The sequence below is a fragment of the Tachyglossus aculeatus genome, assembly GCF_015852505.1.
Source record: "Tachyglossus aculeatus isolate mTacAcu1 chromosome 12 unlocalized genomic scaffold, mTacAcu1.pri SUPER_6_unloc_1, whole genome shotgun sequence".
NCBI lineage: Eukaryota > Metazoa > Chordata > Mammalia > Monotremata > Tachyglossidae > Tachyglossus > Tachyglossus aculeatus.
Genome location: NW_024044828.1, coordinates 14,531,568 through 14,549,730, shown reverse-complemented (window position 1 = coordinate 14,549,730; position 18,163 = coordinate 14,531,568). Strand labels below are relative to the sequence as shown.

Sequence of the window (18,163 nt, the reverse complement as noted above, 5' to 3'; positions counted from 1 at the left end):
TCTGGACACTGTAAGCGCTCAATAAATATGATTGAATGAATGATAGAGCATGGGCCCAGGAGTCGGAAGGACCTGGGTTCTAATACCAGCTCCACTTGTCTGCTGTGTGATCTTGGTCAAGTCACTTAACTCCTCTGGGCCTCAATTACCTCATATGTAAAATTGGGATTAAGACTGTGAGCCCCATAAGGGACAAGGACTGTGTCCAACCTGAATAGCTTGCATTTACCCCAGTACTAAAAACAGTGCCTGGCACATAGTAAATACTTACCACCATTTTTTTTTTTTAAAGTGTTTCATAAACATGAGCTACAAGCTATAGAAAGCCATGTTTCCAGTATCTAATGCCTCACATTACATGACTGTTGAGATGAGAAAGGAAAATGATATGGAAAAATAATGAGTAGTACCACTGATGATGATATTTAAACACCCTTACTATATGCTGTGCTCTGTGATGAACACTTGTACATATAAGATAAATCAATCAAGTTTATTGAGCGCTATGTGCAGAGCACTGTACTAAGGACTTGGGACAGTACATGTAAAAGTTGGTAGACATGTTCCCTGACCACAACGAGCTTACAGTCTGACATGGTCCCATCCCACATGGAGCTCACAATCTAAGAGATAGGGGAGAGCAGGTATCTTTTCCCCATTTTGCAGATGGGGAAATTGAGGCACAGAGTGGTTAAGTGGTTCGCCCAAGGTCCCAGCAGGCCAGAAGCAGAGCTGAGTTTAGAATTTGGGTCTCCTAACTCCTTGTTCCATGCTCTTTCCACTAAGTCACACTGGCTCCCAATATAAAATGTTTTTGATATATTAGTTTTTGATGATAAACAACTAAGGTTTTTTAAAATAAATAAAACTTGGGAAGAGAATTCAGAGATTCATGGGTGTCTGCTTAGTTTTGGACCAGGGACATGGTATGCTATGGAAAGATGATATAGCCGCTGCTAACCCCTCTCCCTCCAACCTCTCCCCGCCCTCAGCTACAAACACCACTTTACACACAAACGGGAGAAGGAAACCAGAGACTACGTAGAATAACTAAAGATGAAAAGACATAGGTCTGGGGAATGGCCCTTTAGGGCATTGTCCGGAAGGCTGCAGTCATTTGGGTCAGTGGAGAGAGGGGTTTCCTGGCCTCTGCTTCTGGTGGACTGTTTTGTCTGAGCTGCCGTGGCACAAAAGCAGCCAACACCTGGTGATTTTAGTGTGGCATTTTCCAGATGCTCATTTGCTTGTTCATTTCTCTGTTGAAAGGGAGGCAAATGCTATTAATGAAATTACCTAAATGTTGGACATTCTCTCTCTTTCTCTCTCTCTCTCTCTCTCTCTCTCACACACAAACACACACACACACACACACACACACACACACACACACACATTTGAACACAGCTGGGCTGAAACCAGACAGTTTCACAAGAGGAACACTTTAGTGTATAATTGGGCAGTTCAATTTTGAGCTGTTACAATGTGGGAAAAAACTGGGTCAGGAGCCTAAGGATTGAAGGTGGGCAGGAAGAAATGTGGGTACAACTGCCATATTCCCTAATCTTCCGGTATAAGGAGAGGTGATTACCTTCGATTGGCAGCTCAAGAATCAGCCTTCTCTGTCCCAGGGCCTCTCTGTCACCAACTTAGTCTCTCCTCTGGACCTCCCAGTCTCTTCCAGGTTTCACAAGCCCAGGAAGTTAATTTTCCCTTTTGCCTCTACTGGCTTTCATGAACCACAGTTCAGCTGCCCCACTTGGTGAGGAGAAATGCTTTCTAAGTGGGCAGTGCTGATGGCTAAGTGACCTGCTCCAGATCCCAAGGGGCTGGAGGAATCGGGCCATGATTTGAAGTCAGAAGAAATTCTGAGCCCAGTGGAGCAGATTCCAGACAAACCTAACAGGAGGCAACTTAAAAATGACGTTGCCCCTGAATTAAAAAAAAACAAAAACCCACAGTACCTGTACATATAGCGATACAGGGAACAATCCAATTGTAGAGATAAAGACAGATTTTCACACACGAAATGCTGCCATGAGCCATGAGATGCATACCAAAGAAAACATTTTTTCCAACCCTGTCTAACACATTGAGTGACTCTGAGTCATCTGCACAACAGCTGGCCCTGAGCAAATTATGGCAAAAGGCATGACAAACAAACCTCTATGGTGGTTGGAGTGTCATAGCTAGATGTAGGGGGCCTGGAATAATAAATAAATTGTGATATTTGTGGTATTGTGTAATAACAGTAACTGTGGTATTTGTTAAGTACTTACTATGTAGTAAGCACTGGGATAGATACAAGATAATCAAACATAGTCTGCCCAACACAGAGCTCACAGTTTAAGGGGGACGGGGAATAGGTATTTAATCTCCATTTTACAAATGAGGAAACTGCGGAAAAGAGAAGTTAAGTGACTTGCCAAAGTTTGTACAGTGGACAAGTGGTGGAGCCAGGATTAGAATCCAAGTCTCCTGACTCTCAGGCTTGTACTCTTTCCATTATGACATGCTGCTCCTCTACAATGCCAGTGTAATCTGGGAGATGAGCGTGCAATTGCCATATTGATTTCCAGATGCAGAGCAGGGCATAGTCCAGTATGTGATCTGATATGGGGTAGTTAAGAGGCACAGAGATGCCTGACTATTTCATGAAGAGGATATGGAAGGATAAGGCAAACATATTGGACTGAAGTTATTTTCAGGCTTGCAGAGCAACTGTTTGATATTACACTGGATTTATACTTAGCAAGCCTAACAAAAACCCAGGGCTCATTCCCTAAATCCTGCAACACTGCTCAGCTCTTCGCAAAAATAATCCTCCCAACATTTCTATTCCCTTGCTAGCAATGGAAAACCCAAGCTTGCAATTGGCAGTTTGTAGATCATATGGCAACAGCTAAGTCAGCCAAGCCTCATGTCAAAAATAGCAAAAAAAATCCATGTACCCTATTCTCCTTTCTCCCTTCCTGAAAAAGCTAGTGATCCTGCTCCATCAGGCCCTGATTAGTGCAAGAAAACTGAACAATGGTCAAACTTTGTGGGTAGTTTATCTTGAGACAAAAGTTATGAAGAAGACTGGCTGGGAAAGAAACAGTTGGAAACAGCAAAATTGTTAGCTCCTTGAGGGCTGGGATTATGTGTACTGAGTCTCTTCTACTCACCCAAACGCTTAGGACAGTGCATTGCACACGGCAGATGATCAATAAATAGTATCAGTTGATGGAAACAGGGACAGACTGGGTACCCAGTATCCATAGACCCTCCTGTACCCCCAAACGTTACCACTGCTATCATGTCATCATCTGCAAAGACCAGGCCAATGACACTACTTTCCTCTTGGCCAAAAGAAAAATCCTCAAGGAGATCTCTTGAATAATCCTAGAAAATCTTCCTAAAAATCTTCCTTCTAAGGACCTCATTCTCAAGCATGGTAGTGTATGGGGAATTTTAAAAATCACATTCTGGCATTGAGAATATCCTGGGTGATCCAAGAGATAAGGGAAAAAGTCTCTTAATTTGGAAACCTGAAACTTAGGTTAAACTCCAGAGTATATCAATCAATGACATTTATTGAGTGCTTACTGCATGCAGATTACTGTATTAACTGCTTGGGAGAGTACAGTACAACAGAGTTGGTAGACACGTTCCCTTTCCACAGTGAGCTTACAGTATAGAGGGAGAGTCAGACATTAGTATAAATGAATAAATTACAGATATGTATGTAAGTGCTGTTGGGCTGACAGTGGGGTGAATACCAAGTGCCCAAAGGATAGAGATCCAGGCACATAGACAGTAGAGAAGGGAGAGCAAGGCTGGGGAAAGAGAGGAGGGCCTCTTGGAAATTCTGACCTCAATAGGATTTTGACGATGGGGAGAGTGGTGGTCTGACATACATGTAGAGCAAAGGAACTTCAGGCCAGAGGGTGGGTGAGAGAAAGGGGATGGCAGTGAGATGGATGAGATGGGGACATAGTGAGCAAGCTGGCACTACAGGAGTGAAATGTGCAGGCTGGGCCGTAGTAGGAGAGCAGTGAGGTAAGGGAGGAGGAGGCAAACTGACTGAGTGCTTTAAAACAGATGGTAAGGAGTTTCTGTTTGATGCGGTGATGGATGGGCAACCAATGGAAGTTCTTGAAGCAAGGGGAGATGTGGACTGAATGTTTATATAGAAAAATGATCTGGGCAGCAGACAGAAGTACGGATTGGAGTGGGAGAGTCAGGAGGCAGGAAGGTCAGCGAGGAGGAAGATGCAGTAATCAAAGCAGGAGAGGCTAGAAAATACTGTAAGGATGCAATGAGTCTACTGTTGATACTTTTCCATCATCTGTTTCTATGACTCCGAGGGCAATGAGGAGGATATGGGGAGAGGTTATTTCCAACAACTGCATGAGTAATTCAATAATGGCCTAAATCCAGGAGAAAACATTTCAAATGGAAATCGGGGGGTGTTAGGTCAGGATTCCCAATGTTCCGGTGAGACGGAAGGACCGTTGTTGATGTGACACAGCAGTGCTGGCAGGCAAAAGCTTTATTCCAGACCTGGTTTCTGGCCTGGAAGAGATGGCAAGAGAGACAGAGGCCGGAAGGACTCGTGCTGTAGCTCAAATCTCCCACAGACCAGCAGGTACTAGGCAGGATGGGAGGAGGGGCCCTGGAAGTCGTAATGGGAATTTCCACACATTCCCGGGTAGATTCCTCAGCTGCCTGGGAGAGAGTGTCCATCTTCTCCTCCTCTTGTGGGACCATGGGCAGTTCCCATTCACACTCATACACACAAGTCTTGATGGGGACAGTCTATACTCCACAAAACGTATTTACCAATTCTGTTATAAGTACTCTCTTAAGGGCTCAGTACAGTGCTCTGCACACAGTAAGTGCTCAATAAGTACAATTGATTGATTGACTGCAATCCATCACAAAGTTTCCTCTCAGAAACTCATCGCTTTCTGTGGCTCACCCTGGAATCAGGTCCAATAATATTTTCTCCATTGGTCACTCCCACTGGAATGTACGCTTCTTATGGGCAGCAAACATGTCACTTTGTTCTGTTCTTCCTAAATTCCTAGTATATGCACCATACCATGTGGGAACCCAATAATGATAGCTACAACTACTACTATCTGCAAAGGCTCAAAGCTAAGCTTAATTCTTCCACCCTGAGCTCCATTGGGAGACAAATGATTAATTCACTGACCTCTTTCTTCACCTCTGGTTTCCCACCCACAGTGTAATTATCAGGATGAATGCCCGCCTCTCCTCCTTGCTATCTGTCTCTAACAAATCAGATGCCAAACCCACTTAACTGGGGTCTTAGCTGTTGGTTGGTCTGAGATAAGTTCTCTTCCAACAGAGCAGCCAGCAAAGGTGAAATATCAATATTAATGTTGAGTTCTCATATTTAGAAGGGTGTGTAAGCCAAGACTATATGTTGTGATGGGCAAGGTTTGAGAAGCAGAAGTGTCAAAAACTAAAATTATGTGATGAAGATGATAATAATGGCATTTCTTAAGGGCTTACTATGTGCTAAATGCTGGGGTAGATACAAGGTTATCATATCGGACACAATCCCCGTCCCATAGTATGTCTCAACCCCAAATTACAAAGAAGGAAATGGAGGCCAGAGAAGTTAAGTGATTAGCCCAAGGTCACGCAGCAGGCAAGTTGCAGAGACAGGACTAGAACCTGAGTCTCCTGAGTCTCAGGAACATGCTCTTGCCACTAGATCACATATGTGACTCCAGTCCCTTTGTTCCATGCAGTCGCGTCGGGGCAAATTCACAGCCCCTTCTTTGTACAACAGGGGGTAAAATTACTTAATGTCTGTTTTCCCCTCTAGAATCTAAACTCACTGTGGGCAGGGAACATGCCTGCTAACTCTGTTGTATTATGCTCTTCCAAGAGCTTAGTACAGTGCTCTGCACATAATAAGCGCTCAATAAATACCTTTGATTGTTTGATTTATTGAATGACTGAAAGGAGATGGATGTGAGTAATAAATTCAGTAGACAGGATACAAGTGCTCAGACTGGAGTTTAGCAGGACCAAAGCAATGGCCCTATTAATACCCCCAAGTGACAACAGCCTGGATGTTCCATCTCACTTCACTCAAATTCCAGGGAAACTTACCACCCTCTTTCTCGTTACTCTTCTTGCGGCCATTGTGGAGGGGCGGCACCTCCAGAGACCGGAGCCCGGCCTTCTCCAGAACATTCACCTCGACCCGCAGCCTCCCAACCAGCTGCTGAGGCCGGACACTGACAGCATGCTCGTACTTCCCCAGGCGTCTCTGCAAGAGCTCTTCATAATGGAGGAGGAAGACAGCTTTGTTCTTCCCAGGAATCATTCCAGAGGCTCGGAAAGTCTCAACACCTCTCTCCCTGCATGGAAAGGACAGACGAGCCATCACCAATCAGGCACAGTTGTCTCCTTGTGTCATCACTGATTGTTTCCTCCAGAGCCCCTTCCCTCTCCAGTTCCACCACCAATCAGCCCTCAGCGTTTGTTCTCAGACAGCTTGCCCGCAAAGTTCGGGGAAGTGATTCCTGATGAGTGGGTGGTAAGGAAAAGCTTCCTGCAGGGTCAGGATATCAGGACCATACGAAAACATGCATGGAACGATGAAGAGCAGGCCAACTGCATTCTCCAACTATCAATAAATAAATCCATCAGTAGCATTTATGGAACACACTGCAGAGCACTGTACTGAGCGCTTGGGAGAGTCCACTTTACTATACCTCCAGCAGGAAAAAGGGCACAGGGAGGGAAACCTTTCCTACACACTTTTAAACAAAAGAGAAAAAAACCTGACTACTGTAGCTGTAAATATGATTGACTTGCTTGTTAGAGTTCAAGCTCCTTGTGGACAGAGAATGTGTCACTTTGTTATTCTGTAATTCCCAAGCACCAAGTATGTGCTCAGTCAATTACATTACTATATGTACAATTTGCTTTATTTTTCCCCGATGAGGGAATTCAGAGACTCCAAAGGGAGTTTGGATTAGGCTCTTTAGAAAAGTCAGAAGGTAGATGGGCACCTACTCTTAGTGGTCCACCTGTATCACTTGATCCTACCTTGCCTCCCTTTCTGCCGAGGGACACTGAGGCTAGTAAGAGTCAGGGGCGCATATACCCTCCCAGATTTGGGGTTGGCTCCTTCTAAGAGAAATGTATCCTTGATGAGGAGCATGGGGATTTCATTCTCCCCTCTGCCATGACTCACCATGTGGATTCTGGCAAGCCTACCTCCCTCTGCTCATCTCTTTAAATGGTCCCAGAGTGACCTCTCAGTAGCTAGTGAGGTTTACAAGATTGATTATGAATGAAATTTACTGAACCAAGTGTTGTAGTCATGCAGCCCATATTAATGCCTTTGATACTTGAAGGTTTAGCCTGTATTTTCCCCACTATTTTTTTTTCTCTGTTTCCATCCTCCTCTCTCCATCCCACTTTAGACAGTATAACAGTAAGAGTAATTATGGTATTTGTTACATGCTTCTATGTGTCAAGCACTGTACTTCAATGCCTAGTACTGTGCTTGCACATAGAAGCATCTAACAAATAGATAGCACTAGGTACAATTCAATCAGGTCGGACACTGAGGGAGACCAAGGTATTTTATTTAATCCTCATTTTACAGATGAGAAAACTGGGGACCAGAGAAGACGTGACTTGTCCAAGGACACACAACAGGCAAGTGGCAGATTATTGTTTCAGCATCCTTTCCAGCCCATAACATAGTGCTTTGCACATTGCAAGTGCTCAATAAGTGTTTTTATTGGTTGATTGGCAGGGGAAACCTCTAATGAAATCCTTGATGAAGTGGTACTCACCCACCACCGTCAGAAGTAGAAGTTTTATTGCTCCTCTCTTTCTCCCTGTTGCCGGACTTCTTTTCTTTTTCTACAACTTTCCCCTGATACACCCTGTCGCCAATGATGCTGAAAAAGTAGGAGACAGCTTTGTTACCAGTGACAGTGATGAGACCATTTCAGACACAGAAGGTAAAACCACAGCAACCCTGGGAAATATTTTTGTTTCTGTTTTTGGGGGTGCCAGACTCGGGCATTCCCTGAGATCATTCATTCCTCTCCAGGACAACTTTCAACAGGTCTGAACGGCAAGTCCTGGCTCACAAGTAATAAACAAAGCCCCAGGCACTATCACCCCACCAGCCTGCAGCCCAGTGAGCGGATCCAGACATAGCACCAGGGTTGGGCGGGCCTGGCCCTGCCCTAAGTAGATACAACTTGAGTCCTTGCCCAGACCTAAAAATAAACCCAAACACCCACCCTACTTGAACGCATCTCTGATTCTGATAAGAACCAGAAATAGATGTGCTGTCCTGGTGCAAGACTTGGGCTCTCTGATCCCTTGGCTCTCCTGGAACTATACAGGTTTGAGTAACTCCAGTTCCCAGCACCATTTATCCTGACTAACACCATTTTGGACTCTATATTTTCTCTGCCTGGCCTTGCTCTGTTTCCCCACAACAAGCCACCTACGCAGGGGCTGTCCTACCCTCGTTCACCTACGTGGTGAAGTTGGTAATGAAGGCCGCTGCCGGAATCTGCATCTGAAATTCTACTTCCTTGTCCTCTGAGGCCCGGTTCAGCATGGTGCAGGAGACGGCGGTGAAGGCATAACGAGAGATGATGGTAGATTTCACAACCAGATCTGTCATCAGGGGCTTGGTCTTCTGGGGAAATTGGAACAGGTATGAAGTAGCTCAGTGTTGCATTACCCCTCCGCACAAACGAATATTTCTCTTAGGGAGTAATCCCACTAGACTCGATGCCCAAGGCCAATGCTTCAACCTCTTCTTTGTCCCTAAGCCTAGACTGCAGGAATTATAGTATTTAAGCACTTACTACGTGCCTAGGACTGTACCAAGCACTGCGGTAGATACAAGATAATCAGGTTGGACACAGTCCATGTCCGACATGGGACTCACAATTTGAATTCCCATTTTATACGTGAGGCAACTGAGGCACAGAGAAGTGAAGTGACTTGCCCAAGGCCAAAATGCAGTTAAGCGACAGATCCAGGATTAGAACTCAGGTCCTCTGATTCCAGGCCTGTGCTTTTCCCATTTCCCTAATTCACAAAGATATCCAAGGAATTCAGAAGCAAAGGCTTTCAAGCACTACCCACCAGAGAAGCAATTTTTATACAGATGTTTAACACAAAAAGAATAGAGTTGCTATATGACATAAAAACCAGCTCTACAGAGGGGTTTAAAAATGCCACTGGCCTATGAAAATGCTTCCTAGCCTTCTCACACTTACCAATGGCAGGGCAATAGGATACAGTTGGAGTCCAAGAGTAATAGTAAGTTGGAGAAGTTTTTTTGCAGTGAAAATCCCTTTCTGTGTAGGTGGGGGATATTCTCTAATTTTCATCAGATTTATTCTCTTAGGCCTGGCTTAATGCCTTTTGCACCAAGGTGCCAGCTGTGAAATATCACACAATAAAAGCTATCAAGAGACACTGCTCACTCAGAAAACAAAGGACCTCAAGAGCTTCCATGGGACCAGCATTACCAGGCTTTGCATCAGATACTCAAGGGAAGAGATGGAGAGGACATGGAACAGGCTTCCTGCAACCAATTAAGAAAAGCCATAGAGGAAATGCCCTATAATCCACCAAAGAATTGTGGCTGGGGTCCCAGTGCCCAGAGCCCATCTGAGAACGCGGTGGACTCTCTCTTTGCGCTGGCTAATGCAGGGATATGAGAAAGTATTACGAGCTGGAGGAGTGGGTGGAGTGTTGAAAACCAATTTAAAGCAGATGTCTTGGGAATAGCCATTGGTGCATCAGCTCTTTCCTCTGCGACTCAAAAGAGATACACAGATGGGAGTAGGTTGAGGGGAAACATAAGGAGAATGCAAAGACTGACTTCTTGGAAGAGATGAATGTGCACAGTTCAGTTAAGCCTCAATAAAGAAGAAAGAATGATCTATATGTAGCTGAAAGACATATGTAGGGAACATGTCTGCTAATTCTATCGTATTGTACTCTCCAAAGTGCTCATACAGGGCTCTGCATATAGTAAGTGCTCAATAAATACCACTGACTGATTGATACCCAAAAAAGAGGTATTTATTAGGTCTTAAGAAAGCATAACAAGGTAAAGGCCCGTGAAATTGAGAGGAATCACAACCTAGACATTCAGAGAAAGACTGTGATCATGAGAGATGTTTGGATTTTGGAATATTACAGAAGTGATTACCCATTCTGAACAACGAGTCCATTCAGGCTAGAGAGACAGGGCAAATGAGAAATGTATTGAAAAAGGCCTGGTGCTGTAGGAAGAGAAGAATGGAAACCAGGTGCTACCATCTTATAATGCATATTTTTCAAGGCATAACATGTTTCTATAGGTGCATCTAATTAGGTTTGATTTTTTAAATGAAAATGGAAAAAAAATAAGGTGGGGGGGAGTCTATGTATGATGCAATGTAATTATTCCTTCATTTTTATTTCCTGAAAGGGCTAAACAGACTGAAAAGTCATTTGACGCTGGGAGTGTGTTAATTCGTTGCCCAGGGAACAGAAGGCCTCTGAATTACTCATGTGAGCCATTTCTCTCAAGTTGAATAAAGATGTCCTAAGTGCTCGGGGTCGAATCTGGGAGTCTCCTTGACCCCTACTCCTCTTTTCTAACCATCTGGCTCACACAAAAGACAGAGGGGAAACTAGCAAATACAACAGAGGCTTTGCTGGGCATTCCCCGTGCTGCCAGAAGGAGTGGAGGCACAGAGGCTCAAAACCCCGAGGCAAAGGCTGACTGGAGAATCCCTCAGATGAGGCTGCTGGAGGAACATGGTCTAATGGATAGATCACGGAAGTCAGAAGGGCCTGGGTTCTGCCACTTGTCTGTTTTGTGATCTTGGGCAAGTCACTTCATTTCTCTGTGCCTTAGTTACCTTGTCCGTAAAATCGGGATTCAGACTGAGACACCCATGAGAGACAGGGACTATGTCCAACCTGATTTGCCTGTGTTCACCCCAGCAATTAGTACAGTGCCTGGCACATAGAAAGCACTTAGAAAATACCATTATTGTTGCTATTATTATTATTATGAGGATTCCCTTGAGAACTACCCACTGGAACACTGAAGGAGGGGGGGGGAGTGGAGGGGAGAGGGGAATCACACTATGGGTGGACCTGGAGTGCCCTCGGCTCTCTTCAGAACTGGTTGCATCACTGCCCCTCCCACCTCAGACTACCTGCCAATTTATGGGGATAAATTGGATTTAGAGAAATTAAACTTTGGAAAAATATATCTGTCCCATATCCTGATCCCCATGGTAACAGGCACTGTCCAACCCAAAGTGTTGATGCCATTTTTGTACAATTCTAAAACAAAACTGAAAAACGAATGGAGGATTAGTCTTCATGGCTGCCTTTGAGTCCAAAGTTTTAAGACCAGATCTGGTAATAATAATAATAATAATAAAAACAATAATAATGGTGGTATTTGTTAAGCGCTTACTTTGTGTCAAGCACTGGTCTAAGCGCTGGGGGAGATACTAGCCAATCAGGTTGGACACAGTCCCACATGGGGCTCACAGCATTAATCCCCATTTTACATCTGAGGTAACTGAGGCACAGAGAAGTGACTTGCCCAAAGTCACAGCCAACAAGTGGCGAAGCCAGGATTAGACCCAGGTCTTTCTGACTCTCAGGTCCACTAGACTATGCTGAAGGAAATTTTCTAGGTTGGAAATGAAGGTTAAAGAGAATGAGGGTGACTAAATTACTTCAGGAAAACCAGGCCAGCTGCAGGGAAGAACCTAGGCTCTGCATGGCCCATCTGCCTTTCACAGCCCAAGTTTGGTGGGTTTCACTGTGCCCAGGAGGTGGTGAGAGGGCTTTGGCAAATACATTTGAATCTTTAATTCGACTGGATCTTCTACCAGCTCTGCTTTTCTCTTTGCTTCTACACTTGACCATATCCTGTGATCTGCCCCAGCCTCCCTTCCTCCTCTGTCCCATCAGCCAATACTATTTATTGAACCCTTACTGGGCGGGGTGCAGAGCAGGAACCCTGAAGGTTAAAATTGGTTTGCGGCTTCAATTTTTTTTAATGGTATTTGTTAAGCGCTACTATGTGCTGGGCATTGTACTGAGTGCTGGGGTAGATACAAGCTAATCAGTTTGGACACAGTCCATGCCCCACAAGCATCCCCATTTTAAAGAGGAGGTAACTGAGGCACAGAGAAGTTAAATGACTTGCCCAAGGTCACACAACAGACAAGTGGTGGAGCCGGAACTAGAACCCAGGTCCTTCTGACTCCCAGTCCCGTGTTCTATCCACTAGGTTCTGGTTCATTAGAAATCCAACATCTCAGTTCCAAAGAAGACACTTCAGAGAGAAGCTGTGTGGCCTTAAAAAAAGAACACGAGCCCAGGAGTCAGAGGATCCCCAGACTCTGCCACCTGTCTGTGGTGTGACCTTGGGCAAGTCATTTAATGTCTCTGTTCCTCAGTTTCCACATCTACAAAATGGGGATTGAATAACTGTTGTCCCTTCCTCTTGGACTGTAAGTCCCATGTTGGGTAGGAACTGTGTCTGATCCACGCTACTGCTTTGTATATGCTTAACGCTGAGTAAGCACAAAACAACTATCACAATTATCATTACGGTTAGCCTTTCTTAGGCAAGAATTAGAGGAAGGAATGGACTTGCTCCTGTTAGAGGCCAACTGTTCTTTTTCTTCTTCTTACTTTCTCACACATAACAGTAATGAGCATGAGACAATATTAATTATGGCACCAAAGATGGGGACAATAGCAGCAATAACCAGGATTGGCTTCTCTATAAAGGGCCAGATGTAGAAAGAACTGAGAGAGCAGCCTCCCTACACTGCCCCAAGGAAAACACAGAATCCAATTCCTGTGAAGTTCGTGCTGGACATGCCCAAAAGAGAGGTCCCTGGAGAGCAGAAGGAACTTGTCACCACATTTTTGTGTGATTTAGGGGTATCCAGTAGCCAGGAATAGAGTCAAGAGGGTTTCAAAATAAGTCATTAGGGTTGCTAGAATCTAATCTAAATTTACAATCTGAAACCTTGGGTATGCACTGTAAATTTTGCATCACTTTTTGTACTCTCCCAAGTGCTTAGTACAGTGCTTTGCACACAGTAAGCACTCAGTAAATATGACTGAATGAATGAATCACATGGAGCTTTGACCTACAGCTGGGGATGACTTGCTTGTTTACTTTATTAAAAAGTGCTTTGTACAGTGCTCTGCACACAGTAAGCGCTCAATAAATATGATTGAATGAATGAACTCACAATCATTAAGTCCTTTTGGAGGGATAAGATGCTAAGAAAATAGCTGGGAGTTAGGGATTAATAGTTTCGGTTAGGGATTTTAAAATCCTATTGAGCAGATGAAAATAAATTTATTCTTTTTACAGTGCCTTGTTCTTGTTTTCTTACAGGCATCATTAATTCCTTTGCCAAAAAAGAAAAAAATGCTTTTGCCTGTTTAGAAAAAAAATCCCAAAACAGTGGCTGGTTGCAATGATAAACATGAGCAAACTTGGACAGGTTTCACTGATTTTTTTTTCTGAAAGATTTCTTGGGTCTTGGTCAAAACTATATCTAACTAAGAGAAAAAATAAAAGGAAGGAAATCTTTTCAGAAGTGAGATCAATGTGCAGTACATACCAATCTCTGCTGAATCCTGGCTTGCCTTGGGATTCTTTGCTCAACCTGCAAAAAAAGTAGAAGGTTTATTAAGTTATTAAGGAGCCCTTTATATTTGCAAAATTATTTTCTGACTATTTATTTTATTATTTAGACACAATTGTTAATCCTATTTTACAGATAAGGAAACTGAGGCACTTCGTGTTGCTTCCCCTTTCCTGCAGCCTCACCCATGCACTTAGATCTGAAATCTTTAAGTTCATGATATTGCCCACAAGCTCATCCCCTCAGCACATACGTATATATCCAAAATTGATTTTAATGTCTTTATCCCCCTCTGACTGTAAGCTACTTATGGGCAGGAAATGTATCTAATAACTCCATCATATTCTACTCTCCCAACTATTTAGTATAGTGCTTTGTGCAAAATAAGCACTCAGTAAATACTATTGACTAATTGAAACCAAGTGGGTGGGTGGTCTGTTCTCACTGAGACAGGACTAACACTGTAAGCTCCAGGGTAGAACTGAACTACCCCTCTGATGTGAGTAGTTCTCCACTCACTAATATACAATTTAAATTTAAAGGTATGTACCCGAATTTAAAGATATTAATAGCTCTCCACTCACTATTCATTCATTCAATCACTAGCTGGACTGAATGTGAGCTTCCGGCTAACATTTTTTATAAGAGGAATTCATGGAACTCTAGGCAGCACAACAGGCCACTGAGGATACACAGAAGGGCCTTCATTTTCAATAACATGTCCTGGGACAAAAACAAAGCCTACCAAGGGACAGTATCCTGAGTTTCACAACACTGGATGTGGGGAAAGAGCACATTCAGCATGTCACATTCTCTTTCGAACTCTTCTCAGGGGTTAGTATTAAGTTCACCTGACAGCGCACAAGGCTGCAATTTGCAGATGTTCCCCACTCAGCTTTTCCACAGTAAGCGCTCAATACAATTGAATTTAGTTCATATCAGCATTTATATACGCTCACATATGGCATTCACTCTGATTGATTGATTGATTGAATTGACTTGCCCAAAGCGCTCAATAAATACGATTGATGATGATGATGACTTGACCAAAGTCACACAGCTGACAATGGGCAGAGCCGGCATTTGAACCCATGACTTCTGACTCCAAAGCCCATGCTCTTTCCACTGTTGCCACGCTGCTTCTCTAGACTAGCTTAGACTGCAAACTTCTCGTGGGCAGGGGATGTGTCTGTTTATTGTTAGTTTGTACTCTCCCAAGTGCTTAGTACAGTGCTTTGCACACAGCAATCTCTTAATAAATATGCGAATGAATGAATGAACTCAGTCTCAAAGGCCTCGCCAGCCCTGTTGCCACGGAAACGGGATGTAGTCTTCTTAATGATGGCATTTATTAAGCGCTTACTATGTTGTTGTTGTTTCTAGAAACAAGATACTTTCTGCTTGCCTAAGGTCATGCAGCAGACAAATGGCAGCAAACCTTGTGACTCCCAGGCCTGTGCCCTATCATCATCATCATCAATCGTATTTATTGAGCGCTTACTCTGTGCAGAGCACTGTACTAAGCGCTTGGGAAGTGCAAGTTGGCAACATATAGAGACAGTCCCTACCCCATGCAGCAGACAAATGGCAGCAAACCTTGTGACTCCCAGGCCTGTGCCCTGTCCCCATGCAGCAGACAAATGGCAGCAAACCTTGTGACTCCCAGGCCCGTGCCCTATCATCATCATCATCAATCGTATTTATTGAGCGCTTACTGTGTGCAGAGCACTGTACTAAGCGCTTGGGAAGTACAAGTTGGCAACATATAGAGACAGTCCCTACCCCATGCAGCAAACGGCAGCAAACCTTGTGACTCCCAGGCCCGTGCCCTGTCCCCATGCAGCAGACAAATGGCAGCAAACCTTGTGACTCCCAGGCCCGTGCCCTATCATCATCATCATCAATCGTATTTATTGAGCGCTTACTGTGTGCAGAGCACTGTACTAAGCGCTTGGGAAGTACAAGTTGGCAACATATAGAGACAGTCCCTACCCCATGCAGCAAACGGCAGCAAACCTTGTGACTCCCAGGCCCGTGCCCTGTCCCCATGCAGCAGACAAATGGCAGCAAACCTTGTGACTCCCAGGCCCGTGCCCTATCATCATCATCATCAATCGTATTTATTGAGCGCTTACTGTGTGCAGAGCACTGTACAAAGCGCTTGGGAAGTGCAAGTTGGCAAAATATAGAGACAGTAACTACCCCATGCAGTAGACAAATGGCAGCAAACCTTGTGACTCCCAGGCCCGTGCCCTATCATCATCATCATCAATCGTATTTATTGAGCGCTTACTGTGTGCAGAGCACTGTACTAAGCGCTTGGGAAGTACAAGTTGGCAACATATAGAGACAGTCCCTACCCCATGCAGCAGACAAATGGCAGCAAACCTTGTGACTCCCAGGCCCGTGCCCTATCATCATCATCATCAATCGTATTTATTGAGCGCTTACTGTGTGCAGAGCACTGTACAAAGCGCTTGGGAAGTGCAAGTTGGCAAAATATAGAGACAGTAACTACCCCATGCAGTAGACAAATGGCAGCAAACCTTGTGACTCCCAGGCCCGTGCCCTATCATCATCATCATCAATCGTATTTATTGAGTGCTTACTGTGTGCACAGCACTGTACTAAGCGCTTGGGTAGTACAAGTTGGCAACATATAGAGACAGTCCCTACCCCATGCAGCAGACAAATGGCAGCAAACCTTGTGACTCCCAGGCCCGTGCCCTGTCCCCATGCAGCAGACAAATGGCATCTAACCTTGTGACTCCCAGGCCCGTGCCCTATCATCATCATCATCAATCGCATTTATTGAGTGCTTACTGTGTGCAGAGCACTGTACTAAGCGCTTGGGAAGTACAAGTTGGCAACATATAGAGACAGTCCCTACCCCATGCAGCAGACAAATGGCAGCAAACCTTGTGACTCCCAGGCCTGTGCCCTGTCCCCATGCAGCAGACAAATACAGAAAACCTTGTGACTCCCAGGCCCGTGCCCTATCATCATCATCAATCGTATTTATTGAGCGCTTACTGTGTGCAGAACACTGTACTAAGCGCTTGGGAAGTACAAGTTGGCAACATAGAACGGCTGCCACAGTAGCACCGCGGCCCATGGGCCCCGCGTCCCGCTCCCCGGGGCCCGGGGATAAATGTCGCCGCGGACACGCCAGCACGGCCGGGAGAGGAGCCGGCACCGTCTGGCAGAAACAGCCCGCGCCTGGAGCTCAGAGGACCTGATTCTCATCCCGGCTTCACCACGTGTCTGCCGTGTCACCTTGGACAAGTCACGTAATTCCTCTGTGCCTCAGTTACCTCACTGGCAAAATGGGGATGCAGATTGGGAGTCCCACGGGGGACAGGGACCGTGCCCAGTCTAATTAGGATCCCAGACTGAGCCCCTTCCTTCCTCTCCCCCTCGTCCCCCTCCCCGTCCCCCCCATCTTACCTCCCTCCCTTCCCCACAGCACCTGTATATATGGATATATGTTTGTACGGATTTATTACTCTACTTACTTATTTATTTATTTTACTTGTACCTATCTGTTCTATTTATTTTATTTTGTTAGTATGTTTGGTTTTGTTCTCTGTCTCCCCCCTTTTGGACTGTGAGCCCACTGTTGGGTAGGGACTGTCTTTATATGTTGCCAATTTGTACTTCCCAAGCGCTTAGTACAGTGCTCTGCAGATAGTAAACGCTCAATAAATACGATTGATGATGATGATATAGAGACAGTCCCTACCCCATGCAGCAGACAAATGGCAGCAAACCTTGTGACTCCCAGGCCCGTGCCCTATCATCATCATCATCAATCGTATTTATTGAGCGCTTACTGTGTGCAGAGCACTGTACTAAGCGCTTGGGAAGTACAAGTTGGCAACATATAGAGACAGTCCCTACCCCATGCAGCAGACAAATGGCAGCAAACCCTGTGACTCCCAAGCCCGTGCCCTGTCAATCAATCAATCAATCAATCAATCGTATTTATTGAGCGCTTACTATGTGCAGAGCACTGTACTAAGCGCTTGGGAAGTACAAATTGGCATCACATAGAGACAGTCCCTACCCAACAGTGGGCTCACAGTCTAAAAGGGGGAGACAGAGAACAGAACCAAACATACCAACAAAATAAAATAAGTAGGATAGAAATGTACAAGTAAAATAAATAAATAAATAAATAAATAGAGTAATAAATATGTACAACCATATATACATATATACAGGTGCTGTGGGGAAGGGAAGGAGGTAAGACGGGGGGATGGAGAGGGGGACGAGGGGGAGAGGAAAGAAGGGGCTCAGTCTGGGAAGGCCTCCTGGAGGAGGTGAGCTCTCAGCAGGGCCTTGAAGGGAGGAAGAGAGCTAGCTTGGCGGATGGGCAGAGGGAGGGCATTCCAGGCCCGGGGGATGACGTGGGCCGGGGGTTGATGGCGGGACAGGCGAGAGCGAGGTACAGTGAG

The 18,163-nt window shown here is 44.9% G+C and overlaps 1 protein-coding gene and 1 non-coding gene across 2 annotated transcripts in view; one reads left to right on the top strand and one right to left on the bottom strand.

The window, feature by feature from the left end:
• ITIH5 (inter-alpha-trypsin inhibitor heavy chain 5) overlaps window positions 1–18,163 on the bottom strand; it is a 60,048-nt gene that overhangs the window by 35,542 nt on the left and 6,343 nt on the right. Inside the window, exons 2-5 of the mRNA XM_038741419.1 lie at window positions 13,683–13,727; window positions 8,535–8,698; window positions 7,833–7,940; window positions 6,130–6,380 (exon numbers count right to left, since the gene is read on the bottom strand). Of these exons, the coding sequence (XP_038597347.1) occupies window positions 6,130–6,380; window positions 7,833–7,940; window positions 8,535–8,683 (508 nt within the window). The 5' untranslated portion in view covers window positions 8,684–8,698; window positions 13,683–13,727. The remainder of the gene's footprint in view (window positions 1–6,129; window positions 6,381–7,832; window positions 7,941–8,534; window positions 8,699–13,682; window positions 13,728–18,163) is intronic.
• LOC119921173 lies at window positions 16,744–16,875 on the top strand. Its single transcript, XR_005448479.1, has one exon. It is a non-coding gene; the product is annotated as a small nucleolar RNA SNORA5 (small nucleolar RNA).